The 25434-nt window shown below is 45.2% G+C and overlaps 1 protein-coding gene across 8 annotated transcripts in view; it reads left to right on the top strand.

Annotated features, from left to right (window-relative positions):
- Positions 1 to 25434, top strand: part of ABI3 (ABI family member 3) — a 57406-nt gene that overhangs the window by 17386 nt on the left and 14586 nt on the right. For 6 of the 8 annotated variants that reach the window (XM_053261795.1, XM_053261788.1, XM_053261794.1 and 3 more), the window contains 3 exons: positions 16090 to 16518; positions 19118 to 19285; positions 25050 to 25226. In XM_053261795.1, coding sequence (XP_053117770.1) covers positions 16402 to 16518; positions 19118 to 19285; positions 25050 to 25226 — 462 coding nt within the window. In that variant the 5' untranslated portion in view covers positions 16090 to 16401. Of the gene's footprint in view, positions 1 to 2811; positions 2907 to 16089; positions 16519 to 19117; positions 19286 to 25049; positions 25227 to 25434 lie in introns of those variants that run through there. The other 2 variants (XM_053261789.1, XM_053261796.1) reach the window with 2 other exon arrangements.

Here is a 25434-nt window from a genome sequence, read left to right as displayed (position 1 = left end):
GGTCTATCTAGCTCAGTATTGTCTTCACAGACTGGCAGCTGCTTCTCCAAGGTTGTAGGCAGGAATCTCTCTCAGCCCTAACTTGGAAATGCTCCCAGGGAGGGAACTTGAAACCTTCTGCTCTTCCCAGAGTGGCTTCATCCCCTGAGGGGAATATTTTGCAGTGCTCACACATCAAGTCTCCCATTCAGATGCAACCAGGGCGGACCCTTCTTAGCTATGGGGACAAGTCATGCTTGCTACCACAAGACCAGCTCTCCTCTCTCATGTACACATGATGCTGTACATGCATTATGCTCACTGGATCAAAGCGTGTGTGTATTTTCAGATTGTTACATGGATAGGGTGAGTGTTAAAAGCAACACTTTATAAGAACTTCCACAGAGCTGCTGATCTTTCTCCAGGTCCCTCTCAGACTATCTCCTTCATCCCACTACCACAAGGAAGTGGTTTTGTTGTGGTGGAACCTTGGCATTTAAAGCAGCCAATCAGGGCAGAGGTGCAGTGTTCTAAGCCTTTGGCCAGGCTCCAGTGAGGATGGTAAGATTGCTTCCATTTTTTTTAAATATGAAAACAGATTCTCCGGAGTCCACAAATGTCTGGTTTGTGTTTTTTTAAAACCAATTGCACGCTCTATGATGCAATTGTGGAAGTGAAGCTATCCAAATTCTACTTGTAATGACCAGTTTAATCAATTACTTCTGTATTTAAGCAGCTTATTCAAAGCCCTGTTACCACCATATGTCAGCACCTTGGTAATCATTCCTCTTTGTGGCTTCTGAAACCCTCATGATTTCATGCCTAAAACATGGAAGTTTTGCACTCAGGAAGCAGAAAAAATGCTAAGAGATGAACAACCCCTTTTAAACCCCTGCTGATATCACCCTTGTCCTCACATCCCTTGTGTCTTCTGTTCCACATCTCCTTTGGGACAAATCTACAGTACAGACATAAACTAGCTTAATGGTCATTCCCCCTCTCCAGAGCAGGAAACCTGTATTTTTCTGAAGGTGGGTTTGATGTCTCTAATCAAACTACAGTTCCCAGAATTCTGGGCTGAACTGATATAAAACCAGTTGTACATCTGTAATGTGGCTCTGTGTGTATTTGTTACATTTATATCCCATCTTTCCTCCAAGAAGCTCAGACTGAGATACATGGATATCCCTTTGTCTCCTTCTCCCACTTCTGGATCAGTGCCTTCTGCCACCCTGCATTCTCTGCTTAGATAAGCTTCCCCGCCCTGTTTGTTAAGCCACTGCCTTTCCTTCTTCTAGGTCCCTGCCCCACTTCTGTCACAAAGCCTTCCCCAAGCCCTCCTAGCCTCACCTGACCTCCACCTACTCTCTACCACTCGGTTTTCTACTAGTCCTATGAAAGCCCTGACCTTATTCTCATCCTGATCATTATAATAAGCCCCCAAACCAATGAATATGTTTCTGCACTCTGTGCAGCATCTGGCATGTGATGCAAGCTATATAAATGTTAGTATGCTGTGCTAAATGTTAGTAGACTATGTATAGACTATGCTATATGGTTAGTGGAGTCAGAAGCAAGCTGAAAAAAATTAACTCTGGTTTAGAACATTGCAAATTTGTTTGATTCTTTAGACTCAGTTTTGCATACTCAGCATCACAACTGTTTCTGGACTCTCCCAATTCTCAGACTGTAGGCAGGGAAGCTGCATGATAGAATGCTGCCTCTTCTCCTTCCTTCCTTCCTAACTAGGCATAATGGAGAAGGATTAACACCTAATCTTCCTGTCATATTGTTTTTCTGTCTGTAGAGATTTGTGGATGGAGAGCATTCCAAGATAATGATGCCTTACCTGCAATCCTGGTGGTACAGTCCAGGAATGGGTTTATCATATAATTTGCTGTTCAGATAACCCATGTTTTAAAAAGAGAATTATCAAGACTGAGATCCAAGCTACCCTATCAGGTTATCCTGACCTCTAATGCCAGATTTGAGAATGTGAGGAGGCACTCTGCACATGACCAAGGATGCAGTGCATCTGTTCAGGAGCTGCACTTTGACAGGCTGAGGGGTTGAAACTGAGTCCTGCATGTAGGCTGAAACAAACATTACCATTGGCGTATGGGAGCTTCTGCCACGTGATTTCAGTCTTGCTCTGCTCCAGTAGCACAGGAACCATATGGGATACGTGCATAACGTGGCTGCATCCCATATCCGATATGTCTTTTCCAGAAAATGTTCCCCATTATTTGCATAAAAATCACATTTTTAAAACCTACCAAAAAAGATTTTCCTGATGCCTTAAATAGACTGTGGTTTAATTTGGCATGATGTTTGACTTATTTGTACAGTTTAAAAAACTCCACCTCTACCATATTAATTTTCTCTCACTATATATTTAAAGCTCAAATAGCCAAGTATAAATTTTTGAAATGGAAAATTTTTCATGGGGGAAATATTCTGGAAAATGCTCAATTTTTGACATTTTTCCATTGAAAATTTCTTACCCCACATCTCTGCTGGGAGAGCTTTTTCAGTGGAAAAACAGATTAATATATAGATCTCAAACATAATGTGAATAAAGTAATCTTTCCATGAATTACAAGTGCTCCAAGACTATTTACCAGTTTAAGGAGTCTGTGTTGCTGGAAAATTGCCTGAGTATTTACCTATGAATAGGTGTTAGAATGATATCCCTTTACTGTTTCAAATCTGCTGGGGGGAAACTACCAGCTATGCTTCCTGACTTCTGAGGGTGGGGATAATTCTTTTTCAAGTGATGTTGACCTGCTTCTGATATTGGAGACATTTTGCTAACCTTGTTGCTATTTCCAGGCAGACGTTAAGAAGTTGCACTTTTTCCATCCATGAGATCCAAAGCACTTTATTATCTCTAATTAATTAAGCCTCAGCATGCCCCTGTGTGGAAGGTAAGCCTCAGCTGCATTTTGTAGACCTCTGAACTTGCAGGCGGATGGTTTTAGCAGCTTCTCCAAGGTCACTGAATAAAACCAGGTTGAAATTTAGGTTCTTGTTTGCCCAGAGCTGAAAGCCTCTCGGTACAATCATTGATTTCAACCCTTGGCAACTGCAGGCAAAGGTTACCCTTCAGCGATTTCTGGTTAGTTAGTCCATTCTGAGCTGCTTGTGTGAACACATGACTCTGGTTTCAGTGTTCAAGACATACTTGAAATTGAATTTATACGGAATTCAGTGCAAGCGCATGAATACATGGTGAACTGAATCTTATTAAGACACTGCCATGTGAAGATTAGGGTTCCTTATTCAATCTTAGGAAAGCCTTGAGGGGGGGAAATGTCATGATTTTATGTTGTTGAGGAACCCAAGAAATAATTCTTTCAAGTCCCCAGATAAGCTGTCCAAAAGGACTTTCATCTGATGTTCATGACATACTATATAAAGTCTGGATTGTGACAGCTTTTGTGTACTCAAAAATGATGTAGATATTGATAACTATATTTAGTTTCAGTTAAGACTTTAAGTCTAGTCAATACAGATCAGTAAGAAGATTTTGAATATTTCTAAATAAATATAACTTTTCTCAAAAAACATTTGACATTTTGGAAATAGTCAAAGAACTTTGCCACACTAGATTTTTTCCTCTGAGGAATTTTGCTTCTTTTCTTCAGAATGCTTCCCCTGTCCACTTTAACTATACAGGTACTACAATGCTTTTAGTATGAAAAACAGTAAACATTGTATAAAATGGTTGTGTGGATTAGATCAAGCACGTTGGTCTTCCATACTTTTCTTCTCTTGTTGTATTTATTTACTGAATGCATCCTATGGACTACAGGATGGCAAAGATCTTAGAATATAGCGGCATAGTTATATATAGGTGTAAACCCCACCCCCGCACCCCTGCCCCAATGATCCCAACTTATCTAGATACATTTGCCCCAGTCCAGTGAATGCAACCCCTCATAGTTGCAAAAGCTAGCTTTAAAAGTCCCAAGCCCGTGAACCAGAGGAGTACCAGAAGTCTGCACCATGAGCAAAAGCATCTTGTGCATATGAGAAGATCTATATGAGACTGTTCATGTTTTATCCCATTGCAAGGTGTGGTCTTTTCCAACCCAGTATACCTAGGAAAGCAGACCTATACACTTCTGCATATGGGTTGGAACTGTTGAGTTAAAGCACAGAGTTCTTAAAGGTTTCATGATTCAATCGAACCTTAGTAAGGCTTCCAGTACCTTCAGTGGTTTTGGTGGGTCATGGAAACAGCAGAGGTTTTGATACTATGGTGTCTGAGTGCAGATGTAATGGAAGTTTTGATGACATGTGATTATCTCCTGGGTTAGCTGCAAGGTTTTATTGGTCAATGAACTATTGGTCAGATATTTATCAAAGGAAAAAGATAGGCAATCACCCAAGAAGTGATTCTATCTGCCTAACAGCTGCCAAAGGCAGAAAAGACCAGTTTGGTAGACTGATGTGAAGATATATTAGAATAAGATGTATAATAGCAATAGCACTTACATTTATATACCGCTCTATAGCCGGAGCTCTCTAAGCGGTTTACAATGATTTTTAGCATATTGCCCCCAACATTCTGGGTGCTCATTTTACCGACCTCGGAAGGATGGAAGGCTGAGTCAACCTTGAGCCCCTGGTCAGGATCAAACTTGTAACCTTCTGGTTACAGGGCGGCAGTTTTACCACTGCGCCACCAGGGGCTCATTGGAACTAATCTGTTCTGTGGATTTTGCAGGTTGATGCAAAATTGTTTTAAGCTTTTAAAAAGTTGTTTTGATAGGTTTTTAATATTTAATATTTTGACAGATCCTTTAAAAGATCTATTTTTAATCTCTTAAAAAGGTTTTAATCTAAGGCAACAAATGACAATTATGCATAGCAATGTGCTTGGTTATTTGGCGCTCTCTGGATACTTTAAGATGCTAAAATTAACACAAAAGCAATTACTGTTGGCAAACGACCCTAGAACAATGACTTTCAAATTGGGTTCCACAGAAGGTTATAAAAGGGCTCTGCAATCAATGAGCCTTTATTTTTTTAAGTATTATGCTTTTATCCCATCCTTCTCCAAAGGAGCTCAAGATAATATAGGCTGCACTTCCTTCCCCACATTTCATCCTCAGCAAACCTGTGAGTTAACTTGCGCAGAGGGAATGACTGGCCCAAGGTCACCCAGTGGACTTCATGACTTAGTGGGGAATCTGAATCCTAGTCTCCCCGTCCCACTCCAGCACTCTGACCACACTGGGTCTCCACAATAAAGATCAGTAGTGGGTAGTGAGCTTCTCTTAGAGCAGGGGTTCTCACCCTTGGGTCCCCAGATGTTAGATTAGTCACATTTCTGGGGATGATGGGATTTGTAGTCCAAAACCATCTAGGAATTCAGGGTTGAGAACCAATGTTCTATGAGAACCACCAACATGTGAGAGCACCAGCATGGTGTAGTGGTTAGAGTGCTGGACTAGGACCGGGGAGACCCGAGTTCAAATCCCCATTCAGCCATAATACTAGCTGGGTGACTCTGGGCCAGTCACTTCTCTCTCAGCCTCACCTACTTCACAGGGTTGTTGTGAGGAGAAACTCAAGTATGTAGTACACCGCTCTGGGCTCCTTGGAGGTAGAGCGGGATATAAATGTAATAAATAAATAAAATAAATAAATAAAAATGTGAGTCCTCTAAAATGCACAGCTGCAGCAGCAGTGTATAAGTTCATGTGGAGTAACGGTGGGGCCCACCAGGCTTTGCTGGTACCTTGTACATCAGGGCGGAGCTACCAGTGTTCCAACATGACCCATGAACACAGGCCCATTGAAAAGGGTTCAGTCTCCCCCGCCCCCGACTGCCGCTGCCTAGACACTCTGCAGCCAGGAGCTCTGTGTGCTGGCGCGGAGGCGAGCCAAGTGGCAAGGAAAGTGCAGCAGGAATGGAGGAGGGGCCAGAGCCAAAGCCTCTAAAGTGCACGCTGCCTTAGGCCCACCCACAAAGCAGCTGATAGGCGGGCAGGCAATGCAGGAGCAGTAGGAGCCTGGCGCTCCTCAGATGCTCCAAGGGAGCAACTCCTCAGATGCTCCAATGGAGCAACTCCAAGCCTGCCTGAGCGAGCCCATGGGTGGGGTGGAAGGTTAGGGATAGCAGGGAGCAAGCGAGGAGTGTGGGAAATGGCACGGGGGCAAGCAACAGAGCTGACGAGCAAGCCAGGGATGGTGCAGGGGCAAGCTGGCCAGGGTGAGCAGAGCTGACCGCTGCAAAGTAGAAGGAAGAAAAGGAAGATGGAGTATAGAGAGCAAATGCAGACCCTTCTCTGCCCTCTCCCCCAACCACTAACTGGAAGGTTACCATTCACCAGTCACTGTTCTCTTATAATTACAATACTGTTTTTCCATACTTGCTCCAGCTTCTGTTATCCTGTTCAGCAGTCTGGAACTACTTATGCTAAGTTTGTATCTAATGAATCAAATGCAACTGGTCTGGTAGGATCTGTCTAATAATACTATATAATTGTTATTAAATGTTTATTATTCAAGCACTTAAAGTGTTGTACACACACAAGATTAACAATAAGATCCTGTCTACAAGTTTACGGTCTAAATAATATTGTAATATGGTCTAATATTTGTCATCTCAGTGCCACACTACATGAGACAAGAAATGCGCTATCATTTATCACATTTCCATCTCTTTAATTTTTTATTTTTTTTTTAAAGAATAGCAGCTGTGGGAAACCCCAATTTGGATTGGGAGGGAGATTTAATCCTTTTCTCTACCGTTTTCTCAAACAAAAATCCCCCTTCAAAGTTGCCATTTGTCCCAGAGAAGAATGGGTTCAAATAGCTTGCTTGCTTATTTATTTATTTGATTTATATACTGCCTTTCCAAAAATGGCTAAGGGTGGTTTACATAAAAAAACCAATTAAAATCAATTAATAATTAAAAACAAAACTATAAAAACAGCATAAAACTAATTAACAATTAAAACAGTTAAAAACCCTGGAGAACCAGGCTAAATATTTACAGCAGTTAAAAACAATTTACAGCAAATTAAAAACCCTAGAAAGCCAGGCCAAACAGATAGGTTTTAAGGGCTGTCCTGAAGACCAGCAATGAATTCTTACGGATTTCTACTGGGAGTGCATTCCACAGCCCTAGGGCAGCTACTGAGAAGGCCTGCCTCTGAGTCGCCACCAGACAAACCAGGGGTAACTGGAGACAGACCTCTTCAGATGACCTTAATGTTCAGTGGGGATCATGTAGAAGAAGGCACTCTAAGATAATTTGGACCTAAGCCATTAAAGGTAATAACCAGCACTTTGTATTTTGGCTTTAAAGGTAATAACCAGCACTTTGTATTTTGCCCAGAAACATATCAGCAGCCAGTGTAACTGTTTCAAAACAGGCATAATATGGTCTCTCCGGGTTGCCTCAGAGACCAATCTGACTGCCGCATTTTGAACTAACTGAAGTTTCCCAACTACGTACCAAGGCAGCCCCATGTAGAGCGCATTGCAGTAGTCAAGCCGGGAGGTTACCAGCTGATGCACCACTGTTTTGAGGTCATCCTCTTCAAGGAATGGGCGCAGCTGTCGAATCAGCCGGAGCTGATTGATAGAAAGCACTCCTGGCCATTGCCTCCACCTGAGATACCAGGGTGAGGTGTCTCTCTATCAGGGCAAAGAGCCCCTTATGTGTATGCTGGGAGTGGATAATTTTTATTGGAAGAACTGCACCAGCGGATTAAGCCCCCTTCCCACACAATAGTCCTTACCCTGGATCACGATCCCTGTGGCAACTTTTTTAAAAAGTGTAAAGAGACAGAAATGAGACCATGCATTTCTCATCTAGTTAGGTCCTTCTAAGTGCAAGGCATAAACTTTCAAAATGGTTCAGAACAAATATGCAGAATGTGACTTCCTGTGTTGTAGGGTTTCAGTTCCTTCACCTACTGTGAAATGATGCCCCAACCTCCAAGCATCTCTAGGTCAAAGAATAATTTAAGATACTTCCCCGTTTCTGTTTTACTATATTGGAATTTGCATGCATAGTGGGTGGATCAGCATGAAAAGCTCCCAAGTTGCTGGGCACAGCATTTTAGCCTTACATTGTCAAAGCTGTCCTTCAAATAGCCTTACACTGTCTTCCAGGCAGCCTAATATGCCATGCCGTTAGCAGTGATTTCCGTAGCCTGCCCAGAATCCATCATTTCCGTCATATGGCTTAGATGCACCAAGCCAGCAAATTGAAGCTCTGACAAAAATCTTATGTGGACATTCAGGCTGTGAAACATATCCTTGAATTTTTGTCTACGTTCCTAATTATGAGCGTTGAATAGTTACTTAAAATTACTAAGTGGAACTTAAGATTGAGTGCTTCCCCCCACCCCCAAGGTATCCCTTAAAGTCGAATTTCAGAAGTGCAACTTGACATTTTTCAAAACTGAAAAACTAAAATTCGGACATTTTGCCAAAAGTTAAATTTGTGCAAATTTTTGTTTTGGTTGAAGCTAGGGGTGGAGATTCCTTTTGCCAAGCATTTGAGGAGTCCCCCCTCATTTTACTGAACCACCCATATCTCTCCCCCGCAATTAAGTGAAAAGTTGCTCCTCAAACTTTCCCTCTCTCTGGTTGCAGCACACAAGCTTTAAGGTAAAACTAGATCTTATATGCAGTTATGTATATATTCTCCCAAGTTTTTTTTTTTTTTAATTTAAGCCGTCTTGGGAAGCTGCGAGCTTAATCAGAGAACCAGTGGGGGAGAAGGCTACTTAGCCCTTTCATGTCGGACTGTTTTTCAACACAAAATGCCCCCTAGCTGCTTTCCCCTTACCCAGAGGAAAATATACAAGTATCTATATCTTATGTACAAGTTTCTGTAGAAAAGCCACTGGGGGGACCTTTAGTGAAAAAACAATTGGTGGGGTGGGGGTGGGGGTTAAGCACGCCCTTCAGCCTCCTGAGGCAGCTTTTGGTATTTGAAAAACAAAGAAAAAAGAGTGTGAGGGAGAGATAGGTAGAACGGCATGTAATGTCCAGGCAAGAGGCACCATGCTGCTCCGGAAAACCCTTAAAGAGGACAAAAAAATCTCCTTTTTGCCCTAGAATTTTGGAGCCACGGGACCAATGGTTGATTTATCCCCATAATTTCCACATCTGCAGTCCTTTATATTCACTCCACTAGGCGATCTGCAAATTATCACACTTTGGGATACAAGGGTGTAACATGCTAACTTGTGAATTCCTTTGAAAAGAATGGAACTTCCAAATCAATGTGTGTAGAGTAGCCTATTTCATGCTTAAGCCATATTCTCCATCACAAACAATCCTGGCCTGTTAATGGAAAGATACCTACCTCTTTCGGTGTGTTTTCCCCTCCAAAGTTCCAAGGTGTTTTAGCGATACATCTGCGCGAGTTGCTGGGGTGATGTTTTCTTCAGTGTCCACTTCTTGGTGAAGAGATGTCGTTGGTTTTAGGTGATGGCCTGCTTTGGAACTGATTGTCTTCTGTCCTTAATCTGATAATGGACTCAGCAGTTTAAAACTGGTCAGGTGTTGAGAATTAACCTCAAAGCCCAGGGTAAGCACAGAAGGAGAGAGACGACAGCAGATGGTACATTTTAAAAAGTAGATCAATAGATCCACCCAAACTGCAGACGAGCATTTCCGTTCAAGTGCCTGTAGCATTAGACCTCCAGAACTCTTGAGTCCCCATGGTCCCATAGTAATGGAAGAGATGCAATTGATGGGGCGATTCTCACGATCAACAAAAATCGGGCTAGCAGAGGCTAGCCCAATTTTTGTTGACCGTAAGAACCACCGGGCTCGCAGCCAAGCCCGGTGGTTCTTGAGCGGGTAACCCGCTCGAGAACCCCTGGTAAAAAGCAGGTTTGCTGCACACCTTCGGCTCCGGGGGTCTCCCGCAGGGCATACTGGGGCTCGTGCAGGGCATACTGGGGCTTGCGAGGGCCGTGCGGCCTCCACTCCCCCCACCCCCCCGCCGTCTCCATCACGGAGCCAGCCATTGTGTGGGTGGTCGATCCGGCTGCCCAGGGATCCCTGTGTTAGTGTGTAGCCTGATTTATATCTGGGAGGGGGGGGATCCACTTTTTGCGTCAGTTTTTTTGGGCAACTTCGAACTCACAATAAAACCTCGCAGTAAACTTACTGTAAAGCCTGTTGTCTGAAAAAACAGTAAGGGGATAAAGAAAACCCCATTTAACCTTCCCCTCTAAATGTGTGTCACTAAGTCTGCTAATCTGGTCAAGTGTCTGGCTCCTACATTTGGGGGCTGGCTCCAAGATCCAAAGAAAATTTGTCGAGGCTTGAATTTTAGAGTAATTGCAAAGTCTATTCTGCTCCCAAATCTGTTTTCACTGCCACAATTGACTCCAGGGATATTTTTAGTAATAGTTTAGAGGCTGTGACCTCTGATCATAGCCAGATCGTGTTTCCCTTTCTCTACACAACTATAAAGCAGAACTTCCAGGTCAGGAGGGCATAGTGTTGAGGCCGATATGAGCCCTGGTCCCCGCTTTTTTAGAAATTGAGCATAGTTTCATGCTTACCTATACCAAGGTCAAATTCAAATTGTGTTTGTGTGCACACACTGGCAGGTCATTCTGTAGGAGTTAGCCTCCTAAAGTTACTTAGTGGCTTAATGTGAGCAGAGCTGGATGGTTGTCAAGAGGGATGTGTGTGCGCGCGCATGCATGTGCGTGCTCTGCCCTGGTCCAAGGAGTGTATCTCCTGTCTCATCAGGGATTTAACATCCAGAGTATCTCCAAGAAAAGGAATCCATACTTGGGCATTAATTTATCATTTAATGACAACTGGGAAATACTCTAGGCCTATTGAGACATAAAGGTTATTCACACGACCGGGCAGGCGGGGAAGTGGGTGGGTGGAGGAAGGCTGTGCAAACCTTACCTTCCCCCACAGACAAGCAGACGCATGTTGCTGGGAGCGCAGATCTGCTCTCTCAGACGAGCAGTGTGCAGCTCTGGAGGCCAGGATGACACATTCCAGCCTCCGGGCATCCCACAATGTACGGCGCACCAAGTGTAGTGCATTGCAGGATTCCCCCAGGAGAGAGGCGCTCTAGGCACCCAACTCTGTGTGCACCTGGGCTGGAAGCAGTCCGAGCTTACACACAATCAGGGAACCAGGGTTAATGGTGTGCTGGCGCCTTTAACCCTGGCTAAAAAGCTGGGATCAGGCCTGATCCCGGCAGTTCTCATATGTAGCCTAACCCAGGCTGGGCTTCCCTAGTCTGAGTTAGACTGCACGTGAGAACAGCCTCATAATGTTCAATGCACATACAATCTGTGTACGGTGAACACATGTTCAGATTTAATTTGTACAGTGAACACACATTTGGATTTTAGTTTAATTTGTATGGATGTACAGTTGTCCACACATTATGGTGAGCACAGGTACAGCAGTACACTGTATTCTGTTAAAATGAATATAGGTACAGTCATCCACACAAAAACATGTACATGTGTACAGACACCCGTACAAACATATAACAATGTTTAAGCAGGGCTACCGTAACGACTCAATCCTGTGCATGTTTACTCAGAAGTAAATCCCACTACATTCAAGGAGCCTGATTCCCAACAACGTGTGCTTAGATTTGCAGCCTAAATGTGCTTAAGACAATTAATTCTATGAGAGATGTTTATCGGATTTGTGGGCAAAGACTTGGCTTTAACTGTTTCCAGATTATACCAACAGCTGTGTTTGTTATCTGCTTCAGTAATATAGATTATAAAACATGTATATGTATTTGCATCTCAGGGGAAATAGCGGGCCCACTGCATTGCCTTGGCCCCTTTAGTTTAGACATGGGATTGTCCTTGTGGTGCCTGTTCTAACACAAGCTGATAGTTGAAACCAGTACTGTTAAAGAGAAAGTAGTTCACTTGCTGAATGGCTATGTACAGTATGTGTGCTTGTCAAAATTATCATGGACCATACATAAAGGATGTTGTACTTTCAAAGACCTTTTAAAGCCCTTTTTCACCTCTTGTTGCACTTTGCCCCATTGGTTAGCCCTTCCACTGAAACTACTTCTCCCCCACCCGCTTACTCCAATGTGTGGCATACTTTCTAAATGATGCTCCATGAAAAAACTGGTTGCTGCTGTAAATAGTAGGGAAGTTAATTACTCGGATCATGACGGAATGGGGTCCCATTGTTGTCGATGGGAGCTTTTTTTCCTGAAGTAAATAGTGGCCAGATTGGGGCTGAGGTAGAGGGGAGGTTTAAACTCCCTGCTCCATGCCATGGTCCTGATCCGTGGGAGCCCCCAATCTAGCTGCTATTGGCTAAAGAAAAACAAAGTCTATCAGGACTAAGAGTGCATTAAAGGTCACATGTCGTTTGGCCTTCAACTTAGGGTGAAAGCACACAATGTTTTTAGAGCAGTGGGATTGCAGCTAATAAATAATAATAATAATAATTATTATTATTATAATTATTAAAGCACCTAGTGTTTCTAAGTGCTATACAGATATTAAAACAAAACAACTGATATGATCTCTTCCTGATGTGTTGCAATTTCATAGACATGATACCAAAGAAAAAACAGAATGGGGCGGGAAAGAGGAAAATATAAGTTTGTTTTTTTAAAAGGTATGTCATTGGTGACTAATGAAGACTCTGAAGGAATGATGCTGTAAGATGTTTGTCCACCAGGCCTTACATGTTGCTGCTTTGCCTCTTCCAATATTCCCCTCAGAAATGTGCCTTATTAGCCAGGGAGAAGTAGCACTAGATTCTTTTGGTCCCTCGGGGGTATCTCCTCACTGGGTAATTTGATGGTTTGCTGTTCTTGGCTCTTTCCAGTCGGACAGGTGACAGATGATGGTTCTGAGGGAACCATGTTCGATGTCCACCCCCAGGCCTCGGGTATTAAAAATGGATGTAATGGAAATTTTTCCACTGGTATATTTTTCTATGGAGATCTTTGTTTCTAAAAATATTTATTAATTTTATGAAACAATGCCATGTAATTCCCTAGGGAAGGAGTGGGGCCAATTCACTCTGCCTGAGCAGCAGCCATAAAACTGGCAGGCTGTTCCAAGAATGCACTGGAACAACATCCCTTTTATGTTGCCAATCCTGGTTCTTGTGTTCCTGCTTGGAGCTAGCCAAGGTGCTAACTCCTTTGCCCTCAGAGTCTGTGTTGCTCCTGACTCCTTGCTTTGATGGAGACTACAGCTCAGCTTAGAATAGGATGCTATGTGTTAATTGCTGGTCCCTCCCCCCATCCCTGTTTGCCTATCTCTTGTTGTACATTGTAAATGCTGTTGGTAAGTATGGCGCCATGCCTAGATTCTGGACACACTAATGCACTGGGCGTACTAATAGCTCTACACACATGTTGTACAGTAACAGCTTTGTGAGACTACACTTTAAATCTGATTGAACTAGTCAGAATTCTTAATTCGTCTTGGTTCTGCATTCATAATTGCTGTGGGGATGGGGTTTTAGCCCAGTGGTCAAGCACATGCATTCTAAAACATTCTATGTTATGATGGTTGAAGTTAGATGAGAGGATGTTTGGAGGCATGTGCCCTAACCTAGCAGATGCAACCATGTGCAGAGACCCATGTGCACCAAGAAGCAGTCTTACTGAGCACAGGAAGTTTGTTGGATATGTAGGAGGGGAACATCCCACAATGGCATAGCACCTGTTCTGATTGACCAGCAATGTCTCTCCAACCAAACATGTCAAAAACAGCCTCCATAACGAAGAGTCCTAAAGAGGTTACTCTTTATCCACCACAGATCCAATCCTCGCAAATCTTGGACAACTTGCTCCCTTTTATTGCTTGTATGCAGTTTAGTCTTTGCCACTGTTTACGGAGAGTCCAAACAACATAGTTGCCAAACTGTTACATTCCAGTATTTGAGTTGTCCTGTTTCCCCCCCTTCCGTCCCGTTTTTGAAAGAGAGAGATTTAAACACAGTTGCAGTGGCAACCTATCCTGTGTGGACTGGCAAAGCACAATGAAGCTTTTCAGACATGTGTGCCTTTAATTAAAAGCATTCTACTTGCCCCAATATTGCTGCCTGTTGAGCAGAGCAGTGGGATTACTGATGAATAGCCTGTTAATTGGCCATTGAATGATCTCTCTTAACCCCTGCCAACTGAGCAAAGAGGCACCTTTCAAAGTGGTGATTCTATTATATTTAGAAAGGGAGGGCAATTGGCCCCATTGCAGCATCCCTCCAGTGGCTGTTGTTTTGTCTTTAGGTTATGAGCCCTTTTAGGATAGGGAACCATCTTATTTATTTATTCTTTATTTTCTATGCAAACCACTTTGGAACTTGGTTGAAAAGCGGTATATAAATAGTAGTTGTAGTCGTAGTCGTCTGAATTTTATTATTTTATTTATTTATTACATTTTTAGACTGCCCCATCCAAAGGCTCTGGGTGGTGCACAACAAGTTTACAAAACATAAAAACAAACACAATTTAAAACTCACTGCTTAAAACAATATAAAACAATTTAAAAACTATTCAGAACCTGTTAAAACCAATTAAAATACTTAATAACAATTTAAAAACCTCGGAAGGCTAGGCCAATCAAGTAAGTTTTTAGGGCTCTCTTAAAGGCCGACAGCAAGCCTAAACTGCGGATATCTTCTGGGAGTACATTCCATAGGCCAGGAGCAGCTACAGAGAAGGCCCGGCTCTGAGTCGCCACCAGACGTACTGGTGGTAACTGGAGACGGACCTCACCAGATGACCTCAATGCGCGATGGAGATCAAATAGAAGAAGGCGCTCTCTGTTTTGAAACAGGCATAATATGGTCTCTCTACCCCAGAGACCAGTATGGCTGCCACATTTTGAACTAAGTGAAGTTTCCAAACTACGCACAAAGGCAGCCCCACGTAGAGCGCATTGCAATAGTCAAGCCTGGAGGTTACCAGCTGATGCACCATTGTTTTGATCCTTAATGTCAGTTACACTAGCACAGCGATGCTCGTGGTGACCCATAGCTAGATATTTTGGCAGCTCCCACCACCACCGCTAGCCTCCGCCTGCCTGCCTGCCTAGTTCCCTGACTCCTGCTTGACCACAGACGGACCGCCTCCCTACCCGTTGTAGTCCACTGATGTCACTGCCCAGTGTGTGATGCAGGGTGATGATGTCATTAGCCTATGTTGTCACCGGTAAAGGGGGTGATGAGTCTACACTCTACAGCTGATTGGCAGCCACGAAGGGAGGGAGGCAGGCGGGCAGCGTGTGGCTCCTTCCGCCTTGGCCCCACTGGGCTGCCCGTATCCTCTGCACACTCTCCGTTCTTGTTCCCATGGGGGTAGGGAAGATTTTAATTATTGATTTCCTCTCTCTTAAAATAGCTTTGCTGAATGAGATTAACTTCTGAATAAGCAATACATAAGGCTCCTGGCTATAGATAGGGACAGGCATTGCTGAATAATACAGTGTTATATTAAGTGCTATATAGAACCCCTATTTTAATTCTTCAGAAAAGTAATGTCTCAGTGGAACTAAAGGCCCTAACTGTGGAAGCAATACCTCCCTCCTTTGCCTAAGCCCTTTTTGACTCCATATAGCATCCTGGTTTACATTCTTTCCAAGATATTCACAATGGAATTTGGAAGAGGCAAACTCTTCCTCGATGTTGGAGCAAAATTAAAAAGGTAGAATGTGCTGTCGGGTCGGTTTCGACTCCTGCCGACCACAGAGCCCTGTGGTTGTCTTTGGTAGAATACAGGAGGGGGTTACCATTGCCTCCTCCTGTGCAGTATGAGATGATGCCGTTCAGCATCTTCCTATATCGCTGCTGCCCAATATAGGTGTTTCCCATAGTATACCAGTGGGGATTCGAACCGGCAGCCTCTGGCTTGATAATCAAGTAGTTTCCCCACGGCACCATTAGGTGGCTGGAGCAAAATTGCCACCTCTTAAAAAGCTAACCTAGGCATCCACTAGCTGACTTAGTAGTAGAAGCCTCCCCGGCTTCCAAGGTCTCTACAATCAGAGACCGAGTAAGGTTCTAAAAATACTGGTTTCCTCTTTCAACAGTTCCTCCCCCCACCCAACATTTCCTCAATTAATTTGTATCACTTTTGTTCCCACACAGCTCATAACCTTCAAGTCTCATGCGTCGAATGGAGGTGTTCACGCTCCAGAGGTGGAGGGGTGCCCAAGGGATTCTCACACACACTGTCAAGTCGAGAGCCGCAGTAGATCTCAGGACGTCAACAAGAAGTTCTCTGGGCAAGGCGAAGGGGAGGGATCAGCTCTGTCGCAGAAGACAACTCAAGTATAAAAGAGTCCCCAGCCAGCCTGTGCCTGGACTTGCGTTGCCAAAAGCGGTGAGGTTCAAAACCTCTGTGCTGAGGCAGCGCCGACTGAGGAGGAAGTGGGGAGCCCAGACCGGCAAAGCGGCGACATGTCTGAGTTCCAGCAGCTGGTGCAAAACTCCATCCCCTGCGCAAGGGGTGTCCTGCAGGACAATTACAGGAACCTGCTCCAAGTGGCAGATTACTGCGAGAGCAACTATGAGGCGGTGAGTTGCACCATTACGGGATCGGGGCCAGCCTTGCCATGCAGAAAGACGGGGCAGCTGCCTGGGGCAAGCTCCTGTGTGGACAAGGTGTGCCTAGCATGTGGGAACAGTGTGAGAGTCTAGGCTCCCCTGCTGCTTAAAGTATGGTCAGCTCTGAATGCAAATGGAAAGGGTGGTGCTGGAATTCAGTTTTGTTAACTAAAAATTGGACATCGCACTCTTCCCTGCCCAACATGGGGGCATCCAGAGCAACTAACAGTTAAAACAACAACAACAACAACCCTCTGTGGCATTGTGGGGGATAATGAGAAGGCATTCTCTCTGTTAACATTCGCTGCTGTCCACTGCAGGAACCTGGGCTCCTAGTACAAACTGAGGTTGGGCTTCAGGAATTTCTGATGATGTAGAAAGGCCTAGAGACATTCTCATCAGGACCCTGCTAGGGGGTACAAGGAAGAACCTCAACCCAGCCCTGGAATCACAGAATCAGAGGGGCCACAATACCACCTAACATTGCCCCTGCCCCCAAAGTAGAACCTTTCACCTGCCTACTCTCCCCAAGCACTTCAGACCATCATCACTTATGTACAGAAAGCAGGCACCCTGCAGGGGCTGACAGAGCAAATGGCTCCTGGTAATTCAGGCAAGTGAGCCAAGACACACAGACACACACTCTGCAGGGGTTACAGCAGAAAAACCTTCAAGAGCTAATTGAAATGTAAGGTGGTGGGAATCCTTCCCAGCTCCCCACGAATCTTGCTCCTCTCATGAGAGGAGAGCTGGTCTACAAGAGGAGAGCTGGTCTTGTGGTAGCAAGCATGACTTGTCCCCTTAGCTAAGCAGGGTCTGCCCTGGTTGCATTTGAATGGGAGACCACATGTGAGCACTGTAAGATATCCCCTCAGGGGATGGAGCCGCTCTGGGAAGAGCATCTAGCTTCCAAGTTCCCTCCCTGGCATCTCCAAGAAAGGACTGAGAGAGACTTCTGCCTGCAACCTTGGAGAAGCTGCTGCCAGTCTGTGAAGACAATACTGAGCTAGATGGACCTATAGTCTGATTCAGTATATGGCAGCTTCCTATGTTCCTAATCTTTCCAAGGGATACATGAATGGGCACAACCTTTTTTCTTTGTCAATATCCTGCCATCAGTTGTGACCTGGCCCCAAACCAAGACGTGGCCTGAGGGCGCCAGGTTTCCCTGCCCCCAGCCATATCTGAGGTTCTCCCCAAAAGGTTGTCTGCTTTGCATGACAAAGGAAGAGACATCATCAAACTAAAAGACTTATCCAGCCTTTGGGACGGAAAGCGTCTAATTGTCCAGATCGGGTTAAAGGCAGCCAGAGGGAGAGAGAATGTTTATGCCCGCCCCGTCCTTCCATCCCTCTGGTCAATTGTATCATGTGGGTATGTGTGCTGCTATTCATTTCTCTTTTCTACATATGGGCTTGCAGCGAGTGACTCTTGAGTTAGGCACAAAGTGCTGACTCAAACACTCTCACTATTTTTGACTTGGATTCGGGGCTACCAGAGGAATCTAAGGGTGTACAAAAATTGAGGTGATTTCCCATTTCCCCCTTTATCTGGGTGCAATGTTCTCAGATTTTGAATGCCTGAAGAGGGCTAATGTCACAATGAAAACCAAGGACAGGGCCGTGCCATGTAAAGTTGTACTTCTCTAATAGAGCATGAGAGAGAAGTTATGTTTCATGCCCAGTGGTGGCTTGCTGGTGCTAGCATGAACCAGCATGAAGGAGGCCAATGGACTGTTGGAAATTCTCTGTGGTGAGAGAATCCTTTTCTCATTATAGCAGAGTGCACAGAGGCACAACACAGCGGTAGTTTAGTTAGGCATGCGTGTTTGCTGAGAGTAAAGTAACTTGGAGCCAATTCATAGTTTCAAATCAATATAAAAGGCATTTATTAAGGAACTCCATTCTAGATAGGAAAGTGAGGAGTTAGGATCTCTAATCTATCTATCTAGCTGGATGCAGATGGATTCTGCATCCTCTCTGAACACATGGTGCAGGGAGAGGGGCTTGCCATGTTGCAAGGTAGGAGGCCAGGTAGGGAAGAGAGAGAGGAAGGAGGAAGTTGAATTCCCTAAGAGTAGCAATCTACATTTCAAAGGGATAGCATCAGAGCAGTGGAGAAGGGATGACCAATGTCTTGACTCTCTAGCCCTCTGACTTACTAATCTGTCCTCCACTGTCTGAGGCAAAGAGACAGCGCAAAGTCCTTTAACTTCCAACATGGACTGTGCAGCAGCATCTCTCTCCCACTCTGCCCTGGCTGCGTATCCCTTTTTTCGCCCCACCTTGGCTGTAACTGGAGGCACATGACCTGGTCATTTTGCCTGGGGAATGACCAGTCCACACTGCTCCAGTTACAGGGCAAAAAGCGAGAGAAACACCCAGCTGGGATTGGGTGGGCAGTGAGTGGGAGAGAGACTCAGCTGTGTCCCGTTTGCCCCCACCAGCCCTACCCTCCACCCTGCTGGCACCGGCCACCACTGTTCATACCTGGGGAGCAGCCGCGAAGGACACCTCAGGATGTGCCTTTGCTGTTCTGATATGTTCCCGTTTTTGGAAATACCTTTTAGGCACAAGACAAACGGAAAGCCCTGGAGGAAACCATGGCTTTTGCAACCCAGTCTTTAGCCAGCGTGGCCTGCCAGATCAGCAACCTAGCCAGCGACATCCTCAAAATGTTGGACTTGCAGGCCACTGAAGTCCGAAAGGTGGAAGCCAACGTCTGCTCCATCACACAGGTATGCAAGAAACCCATTTGAGAAGTCAACAAGTAAGATGTGGAAGACACGCTTGCGGGTTAGGGTGTGACTAGAGATGGGACCGCGCTGGGGCCATTATCAGAGGCCAGGATAGTTGGGTAGCTGCTGAAGGCCCCAGAGGACCTTCAAAAAGGGGTGCTTCAGACTGCCTCAGTGCCCAGTAGTAGTCATGTGGTTGTGGACAGCTGGAGACTGCCTTGTGGCTGCAGCAGCACCTCCGAAGCTGCTGGAGGCAGTAAGTTCTTTAAAAAACAAACAAACATTTTTTCACTCCTCCCACCTCGAACCAGGCCTCAACCAGTTCGGACTCAAGCCAGACTGGGGCCCAGCTCAACGTGCACAAAACCGGGCCGGACCTGATTTGGCTCGATTCCGGTTCAACTCGAACTGGGTTTTCCAGTTTTGTGCACACCCCTGGTTCCTTCTGTGTTGCTTTGTGTGCTCCTAGGCTGAACTCTGGTATTCAAATAGGTTCTGGGGCTAAACCCCTAGTGAGCTGTGACTGCTTTATGTTTGGCCAGCATTTTGGTCCCTACTCCAGTGTTTTCCAACCCTCCCCAACCTGAGGTTCACCTAAATTAGTTTTTTTTTTTAATGGGGGCACACTGGTTCTCCCCGCCCCCCTGCCCCTCAACAAAGAGTAAATTTGTTTTGCAGCAGCAGAGCCATGGCACAATTTTTTCTTTATTTACCCACCTGGTAAATATGGAGCGAGTCAGCTGCAAATGTTTAGAGCTTAAACTCCGAGCATTCGCAGCTGTCTCACTCCTGTAAGCATCGGGAAGGGAAGGAGGTGCCTCATTCTTGAGCCCCTGGTGGCGCAGTGGTAAAACTGCCGCCCTGTAACCAGAAGGTTACAAGTTCAATCCTGACCAGGGGCTCAAGGTTGACTCAGCCTTCCATCCTTCTGAGGTCGGTAAAATGATTACCCAGAATGTTGGGGGCAATATGCTACATCATTGTAAACCGCTTAGAGAGCTCCGGCTATAGAGCGGTATATAAATGTAAGTGCTATTGCTATTGCTATTGCTCATTCTTGGTAAGTCTCTGGAAAAGCAGAAAACTCCTCCCTTCTGCACCTGAGCGAGTCAGCATGGCACACTGGCAAATGTCCCATGGCATACTATTGTGCCACAGCACCGTGACTGGGAAACACTGCCGAGCCTACCTTCTGTTGTCTGTTCTGTCAGCTGCTCCCCAAGGCAGAAGGCAGAAGTCTTTCCCATCCCAGCAAGGAAAATGCCAAAGTTTAATCCCAGATCCTTCTTACATGCTGAGCATGCATAATTGGCCTGATAGACAGCTCTCCCACTTGTACTGTCGATGGGAGGCAGCCGTGGGACTGCCATGAGCAGCATAGATGGACCACCAGAGGACCAAGATGGATGGTGGCCATCCATCTTGGAAAGAAGCCCCTGAAACAGCTGGAGAGCACACACACACGGCAACCTTCTTTCCAAGCCCCTCTGGGTTATTGCTAACCCTAACCCCAAAGCAGACACACGCCTGCGCTGCCGACCTCTCTGGGTCAGTCAAAGGGATTTTTCCTCCCTCCCCCTTCCCGGCATACATGATGTTCTCAGATACAAGTTCTCTCTTCCTGTTACTGAAAAGATTGGAGAGCTGCCTGATGTCTTTCCTGTTTCCCTGAGAATAATACCGTAAGGAAAGCCTAATGGATCAGGAAACATCCATGGAATGGAACACTTTAATCACCTCTGCTGTCCCACCAGTTTGATAGCTCTGAACAAAAGCTGCTTTTAGCCCAATTTCATTTAGTTGTGGGAGGAGTGTGTAGATGGTGTCGGGGAAGTTGCAAGGAGTAACAGTTCACATTGTGCTTAATTAATTTGAGTTTCCTGACGCCTTGTCAAAAGTTGCAAATTTTGCTTTTTCTTCTGTGCCTACGGATCACTCTCTACCAGACAGGGTGCCTGCTTCTGACTATGTGCAAAACCGTCATCATTAAAAAATATGTATGCTGCTGAAAATGGTTCCCGCTCGCAAAGGGGGTCACAGTCTAAACAAATGCACAAAGATGACCTTAGCAGCAGTCACTGGGGAGACGCTGCTGCTCTCTCCCTACCAATGTTCCTTCTAAATTTTTTCCACCTCTGTGCAGAATGAATTTTGTTCTGGGCAGCAGTATCAAGGCACTGTGTGCACAGATGCATTCAGAGTGGGGCCTTCCCAATTCAACGTGAGTGGGATCTAAAATTAACTGAGCAGACATCAGAAAACCTTGGAAGGAACAGTGCTCCCTACTAAATAGAGAGCACCCTTCCATGAGACAAGGTGAGGTGGATGTCTCAGGCAGCAGATTATTTGCATGACAATAGGGTGGCAAGTTGCCCTCCTGTGACCCTGCTTTTTTTTAAAAAAGGAAGTGAATTGGGGGAGGATGCTACACACAAGCAGGGGTTGCATTGGGTACCCAGCCTCAGGCACACAGAGGTCTTGAGCCCTCATTGTGGCTAAATATTCTCTCTCTCTCTCTCTCTCTCTCTCTCTCTCATTTGTATACCACCCACTACCCAAGTCTCTAGGCAGTTGACAGCAATAAAACCAAGAAATTTTAACAGTTAAAACATAAAAAGGTCAAATTAAAATACGCATCAAAACCACCAAATAGCTAAAAAGCTTGACTGAAGAGATGTGTCTTTAGTTGTTTCCTAAAACCAACTGTGATGGAGCAGCTCTGATATCAGTATGAAGTGTGTTCCGCACGAGTAGATATTGTTAATGTGTGTAATGTGTGTTCTAATGTGTAGATATTGTTAATGTGGAAACACAGGCCTTGATGTCCACTTGTCATGGACAATTTCCTGCAACTTGAATCCCCTCCTTGTTGCAGTGCTCAGTTATAGAACGGGTGATTATGACAGAATGAAGATGGCAGCTGCCATACTGGAAGTAGGGGTCCAGCAGAGTGAGCTATCTAGTCTGTCAAGCTCCCTCTGGAAGCTGTGCCTTATGACCAGGGAGCATAAGGGCGCAGTGGGGAAGCAACCTGCCTAGAGAGCAGGAGGCTGTTGGTTCAAATCCTCACTGGAAACTCCTATATTGGGCAGCAGCGATATAGAAAGGTGCTGAAAGGCATCATCTCATACTGCACAGGAGATGGCGATGGTAAACCCCTCCTGTATTCTACCAAAGAAAATCAGATGGCTCTGTGGTCTCCAGGAGTTGACGCTGACTTGACGGCACAACCTTTCCTTTTTCCTTTTGAGATATGAAAATGAGTTGTTGACTAGAGATAAGGAAAAACATTTGCCCTCTCCAGTGAAAACTTATAAGAAGCCATGGGTTTCCCCTGCAAAATATGCAGGTTTAGGTTCAGTATTAAAGGGGCGGAAATCCCTACCATACCAAGAGTCATTAAGTAGCCTAGAAACGTATGAGGTCTTTGAATCTTCCCTTAGATCTTAATGTCAAGAAGAGATTAGCCAGGCATCAGTCAAGCATGCTTTAGATTGGATATCCTGCTTCATTGGGGTAAAAAGGAAGAGGTTAATTTGAGCTAGGACTCTGTCCCAGAACCAGTTTTGAACGTAAAGATAGAACGAGGCTAGAGTCACACAGCCTGAACTTGTAGTGTTATATTAAAAATGGGCATTGATCTGTTTTGGCTATAATTCTTATGGAAGCAGAGAGTGGTGTCATACCCCTGCCTTTTTATGGCAAAAGCCCTAGACAGTTTGTATTATAATAAGAACCTACTCAATTTATTAATACCAGAGAACCATTAAGGACTGCATTTGATACTGTGCCCCCTGCCTCTGAATGCCGGGGCTCTGCATTATAATGTACAAAACAGTAATAAAGAGGACAATCATTTGGAAAGAGTCCTTTCTTGCTCTTTCTTCTGATACACTTTTAAAGGAAAGCTACATCAGCATGGTGTACTGGTTAGAGTGCTGGACTAGGACCGGGGAGACCCGAGTTCAAATCCCCATTCAGCCATGAAATTCACTAGGTGGACTCTGGGCCAGTCATATATCTCTCAGCCTAACCTACCTCACAGGGCTGTTGTGAGGATAAACATAACCATGTACACCATTCTGGGCTTCTTGGAGGAAGAGTGGGATAGAAATGTTTTTTTAAAAAAATCATTTCCCCGTTTATTTTATTTTCTCTAGCTCAGGGGTCCTCAAGCTTGTTGGACCACAACTCCCATCATCCAGCTACAATGGACAAAGGCTCAGGGGTCCTCAAGCTTGAGTCCCAAGATGGACTACAACTCCCATAATCCAGCCACAATGGCCAAAGGCTGGAGATTATGGGTGTCATTACCCAACACAGCTGGGGATCTGTGACTGGGTAACCCTGCTCTAGCAGGGCTTCATGTTTTCTGTGATTTTTTTTTTTTAAAGACACTTAAAATTTTATGCCAAATTCTGTAAGGAAAGAAATCAGGGGTGGTGTCAAGTCACTGGGAGCTGTGGGGAGCACCACGGAGTATTGGGAGCCCAGTACAGTACCTTCCATGGTGTTTCACCCACTGGCCGCATGCCTGTCCCCACTGCCTAGTTTATCTGAACGGGGAGGGAGGGAGAGGTGGTGGGCAGGCGGCAGTGATGGGGTGGCTGCTCCCTCCCATGCAGCCCTTTGGCAAATGGGGAGGGTACGATGCAAGTCAGTGGTAGAAGCTCTTCCCCCGCCCCACCTTTCAACCTTGGAGAGTGGGGGAAGAAGGAGGAGCTGCCGTGTCCCCACCCTTCCATTCACCGAAGCTGCTGCTGAGCCTCCGCCTCCCACTTAGCAAATGGCCCTTCCCTCCAGAATACCCTGCATGGCTGCCGATTTGCCTACTTACATAGAGGCAGAACATCAAAACCATCCCTAATCACATGGATCACTAGCATTCAGATGGTCCACCGCCCAACTGAATATTCGAGTGGCATGGCAGGTGGTGGAAACGGGGTGGGCGTGGCCTCACTTTTAATTACAGGGCCAGCAGATGGCATCACCCTAATCAGCCCACCGACTGGTAGTAACTGTCCAGGGTTTCGCACAGGGGTCTTTCCAAGCCTGACTTGGGGAAGCCAGGGACGGAACCTGGGACCCTGCAAAGCCAGGGATCTGGTACCACTGCTCTACAGCCCCTTCCCAATTAACCAATAGCCCAACACGTTTTGGTTCCTGAAGTGGAAAATTATTATTATTATTATTATTACATTTATAACCCGCTCTTCCTCCAAGGAGCCCAGAGTGATGTACTACATACTAGAGTTTCTCTTTCACAACAACCCTGTGAAGTAGGTTAGGCTGAGAGAGAAGTGACTGGCCCAGAGTCACCCAGCTAGTTTCATGGCCGAATGGAGATTTGAACTGGGGTCTCCCCGGTCCTAGTCCAGCACTCTAACCACTACACCACGCTGGCGTATCCAAATGGCGCCTCCCATTTTGGTGCAAACATAACAAAACTAAATGATTGGCAATTATATAAGCAAGGACAATTATTTATAAATAAAAAATAAATTATGAATAATCTATAAACAACGTATATATAATTTATAAATTATATATACATAATGACCATTTCTGTCAAAGCTGTCCTGCAGCTGTCTCCCAGGATTGTCTGCCTCGCCAAACCTAATGGTAGGGCAGGCTCTATTAGTTAGTGGTGAGAAGTTAGTGGAGCTGGTTTAACTGGAGTCTCCAGTTAAACCAGCTCCTGGCCCAGCCTCATGGTGTGCCCCAGACAAGGCCGCCCCTCCTCAAGATTTTCTCTCTGCTGCAGGTTGTAGAGATGCACACCGAGAAAGTGGCCCGTCGAGAGATTGGGACATTTGCTGTTTGCAAGAAATTTCCGCACTACCAGAAGATCATCTACCCAGACCACATTGAACCCTTGGAGGCCTATTACAGGAAACCATTGAACTTCAGCAGTCTAGATGAAATTGGCCATGGGATAAAGGTAAGAGTTAAGCAGATCTTTTCCCTAGTTTCCATGTCTCCCATGAGCCGAAATAGGTCATCAAATGAGATGCGGAACGCTCCAAATCTTAAGGCCTGTATCGTTGCTGTCAGTCTAGAGATGGAAATGCTCTTGTCCTCCTTCTTTCTTCTGTAGTGCTTTGGTCACAGACATAGGGACGTAGGAAACTGCCATATAGTGTAGTGGT

Source organism: Hemicordylus capensis, chromosome 6 (assembly GCF_027244095.1).
Source record: "Hemicordylus capensis ecotype Gifberg chromosome 6, rHemCap1.1.pri, whole genome shotgun sequence".
Lineage (NCBI taxonomy): Eukaryota > Metazoa > Chordata > Lepidosauria > Squamata > Cordylidae > Hemicordylus > Hemicordylus capensis.
The sequence above is the reverse complement of the archived record's forward strand: the minus strand, read 5'-3'. Positions and strand labels throughout refer to the sequence as shown.